Source organism: Saprolegnia parasitica (assembly GCF_000151545.1).
Source record: "Saprolegnia parasitica CBS 223.65 unplaced genomic scaffold supercont2.479, whole genome shotgun sequence".
NCBI lineage: Eukaryota > Oomycota > Saprolegniomycetes > Saprolegniales > Saprolegniaceae > Saprolegnia > Saprolegnia parasitica.
In genome coordinates, this window is record NW_012156873.1 from 1 (window position 1) to 2746 (window position 2746).

The 2746-nt window shown below is 60.6% G+C and overlaps 2 protein-coding genes across 2 annotated transcripts; one reads left to right on the forward strand and one right to left on the reverse strand.

Annotated features, from left to right (window-relative positions):
• Window positions 1-20: 20 nt before the first annotated feature.
• Window positions 21-996, forward strand: SPRG_17136 (hypothetical protein; the record flags this gene model as incomplete). Its single annotated transcript, XM_012356477.1, has 3 exons — window positions 21-228; window positions 273-505; window positions 553-996. 3 exons carry the CDS (start codon window positions 21-23, stop codon window positions 994-996), a joined length of 885 nt encoding a protein of 294 aa, XP_012211867.1.
• Window positions 997-1907: 911 nt separating this feature from the next.
• Window positions 1908-2720, reverse strand: SPRG_21871 (hypothetical protein; the record flags this gene model as incomplete). Its single annotated transcript, XM_012356478.1, has 1 exon — window positions 1908-2720. One exon carries the CDS (start codon window positions 2718-2720, stop codon window positions 1908-1910), a length of 813 nt encoding a protein of 270 aa, XP_012211868.1.
• Between the last annotated feature and the right edge of the window lie 26 nt (window positions 2721-2746).

The following is a 2746-nucleotide window of genomic DNA, read 5'->3' on the forward strand; positions in this document are numbered from 1 at the left end:
ACCCCGAGATCGAAGAAGCCATGGAACAGACCGCCGAAGGCACGCTCGAAGTCTTCGAGTCGACCGCCGAGCGCGACGAGGTGATGCACTCGGATCGCATTTACCACTGCATGGAGTACCGCCTCCCGCTGCAGCCGCTCGACGCAAAGGACGCGGCCAGCGTCGAGCCAGCGCTTGCCGCCTCCGTGCTTGCGCCCGGCGCCATCTACTCGGCCACGGGCACCAACGGTGCGTCCGTTGCCCGTCCTTTCGACTCAATTGCGATCGTGTAGGCGACGTGCACAAGACGTGTCTAGCCATGTGGCAGCTCTGCCGGCAGCACGGCGTCATGTTTCGCTTCAACACGGACATCACCGACATTCTCATCGTCGACAACCGCGTGGTCGCTGTTCAAGCCCACGACGGCGACCTCATTGAAGGCGACTCGTTCGTGCTGGCACTCGGGAACCACACGCCGGCGGTCGCCAAGCTCGCCGGCGTCAAGCTGCCCATGTACCCCGTCAAGGTAGTTCGTAGTATCTCGTCGGTCGACCTGATGGCGTCGCGGGGTAGGGTTATGTGCTCAGTGTCCCGCGCAACGAAGCGTTCCCGCCGCTCACGTGCAATGTGTACGCAGGTGGGAACGCACTCGTGTCGCCCATGGCCGACGGCTCGCTGCGGATATCGGGCGGCGCGGACTTTGCCGGTTTCAACTACAAGAGCGATCCGAAGCGGGTCAAGTGGCTCTTGAAGCAGGCCAAGCGCCTCTTCCCCGAGACGTACTTCGACGAGTCGAAGCTCGAGTCGCACGCGTGTCTTCGACCAGTGAGCGCCGACGACGTCCCGTTCATTGGCCAGACGCTGGTCGACAACCTCTTTGTCAACACGGGCCACGGCTCGAAGGGCTGGACGCTCTCGTTCGGCTCCGGCGCGCTCCTCGCCGACCAAATCAGCGGGCGGACACCCGAGATCAACATTGAAAAGTACTCGCCGCTGCGCTTCGGCCTCTTTAGTTAGACACCACCAATGCCCAACAAATCGGGTCGATGGAAGACCCGCACTCCCCCCTTTTCCACTCTTTTTAGGCCACGATTGCGTCCTTAGTTTAAGCTCTAATATGTATTTCCTCGCGCAGTATCCGCGACACGTGCCGTGTCCAACGCGTCCGACAGCCTCGGTAGAATCAAAGCAGAGCTACTACTACATGTACGCATCGTCGCCGCCCTTTTCGGTCCAGTCGACGCGTGATACCGGTACTTCCAACTCTTGCAGTACGACCGCCGTCCATGCTTCCATCCCACGCTCCGACACTCCCTAAAATCTTGGGTGCCCGACAGAAGAGAGTACAGGCGTCAGGAAGATGCAGTGATGCGAGGAAGCAACGTACGGCCAGGAGAACCCGCTGATGGGATGCTACAAATACCGGTCCGCATGCACCCGTGACAAGGTCCGACCCGCGCTTCGGTTGTCCGACACGGCGCTCTTCCTTGAGGTTGACATGTCCCGCCCCGAGACACGTGCGGGCGGGCGTTCCTATGTGGTCGCGGGAAAATTTCCAACCGCCATGTAATAATCCTCGAGTCGATAGCTATCTTAGCAGTCCACTCTCTCCAAGTGTCGCCGACGGCAACTTCAAGCGAGCGGCGTAACATGCATTACGTGCGAGGTCGGGCGAAATTGGTGGTCGCCACGAAGAGGCCAGTGCCAGTTCGCAATATGCGTGCTTGATGGGCGTCCCACTTGTGCGTGTGGACATGTCGTGTTACCAACGACGTGGGTCTGGACACGCTCTCAAGATCTCTGTACTTGATTGTTGTTGTTGTTGTGGCGACGGTCGTTTGATGGCATACTAATCTACTACGACAAAAAGACGATGTGGTGTGTCAACTAAATAAGAGAATAAATTTTCATAGTGCGTCTATCTAAAACTAGGGCTGGGTTTGCTGCGTGGCAAAGAGGCCAAAGCGCAGCGGCGAGTACTTTTCAATGTTGATCTCGGGCGCGCGGCCGCTGATCTGGTCGGCGAGGAGCGCGCCGGCGCCGAATGCGAGCGTCCAGCCTTTCGAGCCATGGCCGGCGTTGATAAATAGGTTTTCGACCAGCGTCTGGCCGATCAACGGCACTTCGTCGGCGCTGACGGGGCGCAGACACACCTGCGTCGTCATCTTGGCCTCGTCGAGGTACCCGTCCGGGAAGCACTTTTTGGCGTGCGCGAGCAAGGACGCAATGCGCTTCGCGTCTTTCTTGTAGTTGAAGCCCGTGATGTCGGCGCCGCCCGAGATGCGAATCATGTCGTCGCGCTCTGGCGAGATGAGCGCTTGGCCGCCCGCATAGACGTTGCACTTCAGCGGCGTCGCACTGGGCGTCGTCGGCACGCGCAACACGTAGCCCTTGATCGGGTACATGGGCAGCTTGACGCCGGCGAGCTTGGCGACCGCCGACGTGTGGTTCCCGAGCGCCAGCACGAACGAGTCGCCTTCGATGAGGTCGCCGTTGCGGACTTGGACGGCGACGACGCGGTCGTCGACGACGAGGACGTCCTCGATCTCCGTGTTGCAGCGGAACATGACGCCGTGCCGCTTGCAGAGCTGCGCGAGCGCGAGGCACGTCTTGTGGACGTCGCCGTTGGTGCCAATCGGCGAGAACATGGCGCCGAGCCGGATCGCATCCGGGCGCAGCGCCGGCTCAATCTCGAGGCCCTCGGTCTTGTCGACGGGCGTCAGCGGGTACCGGTACTCCATGCTGTGCTTGATGCGGTCCGAGTCCA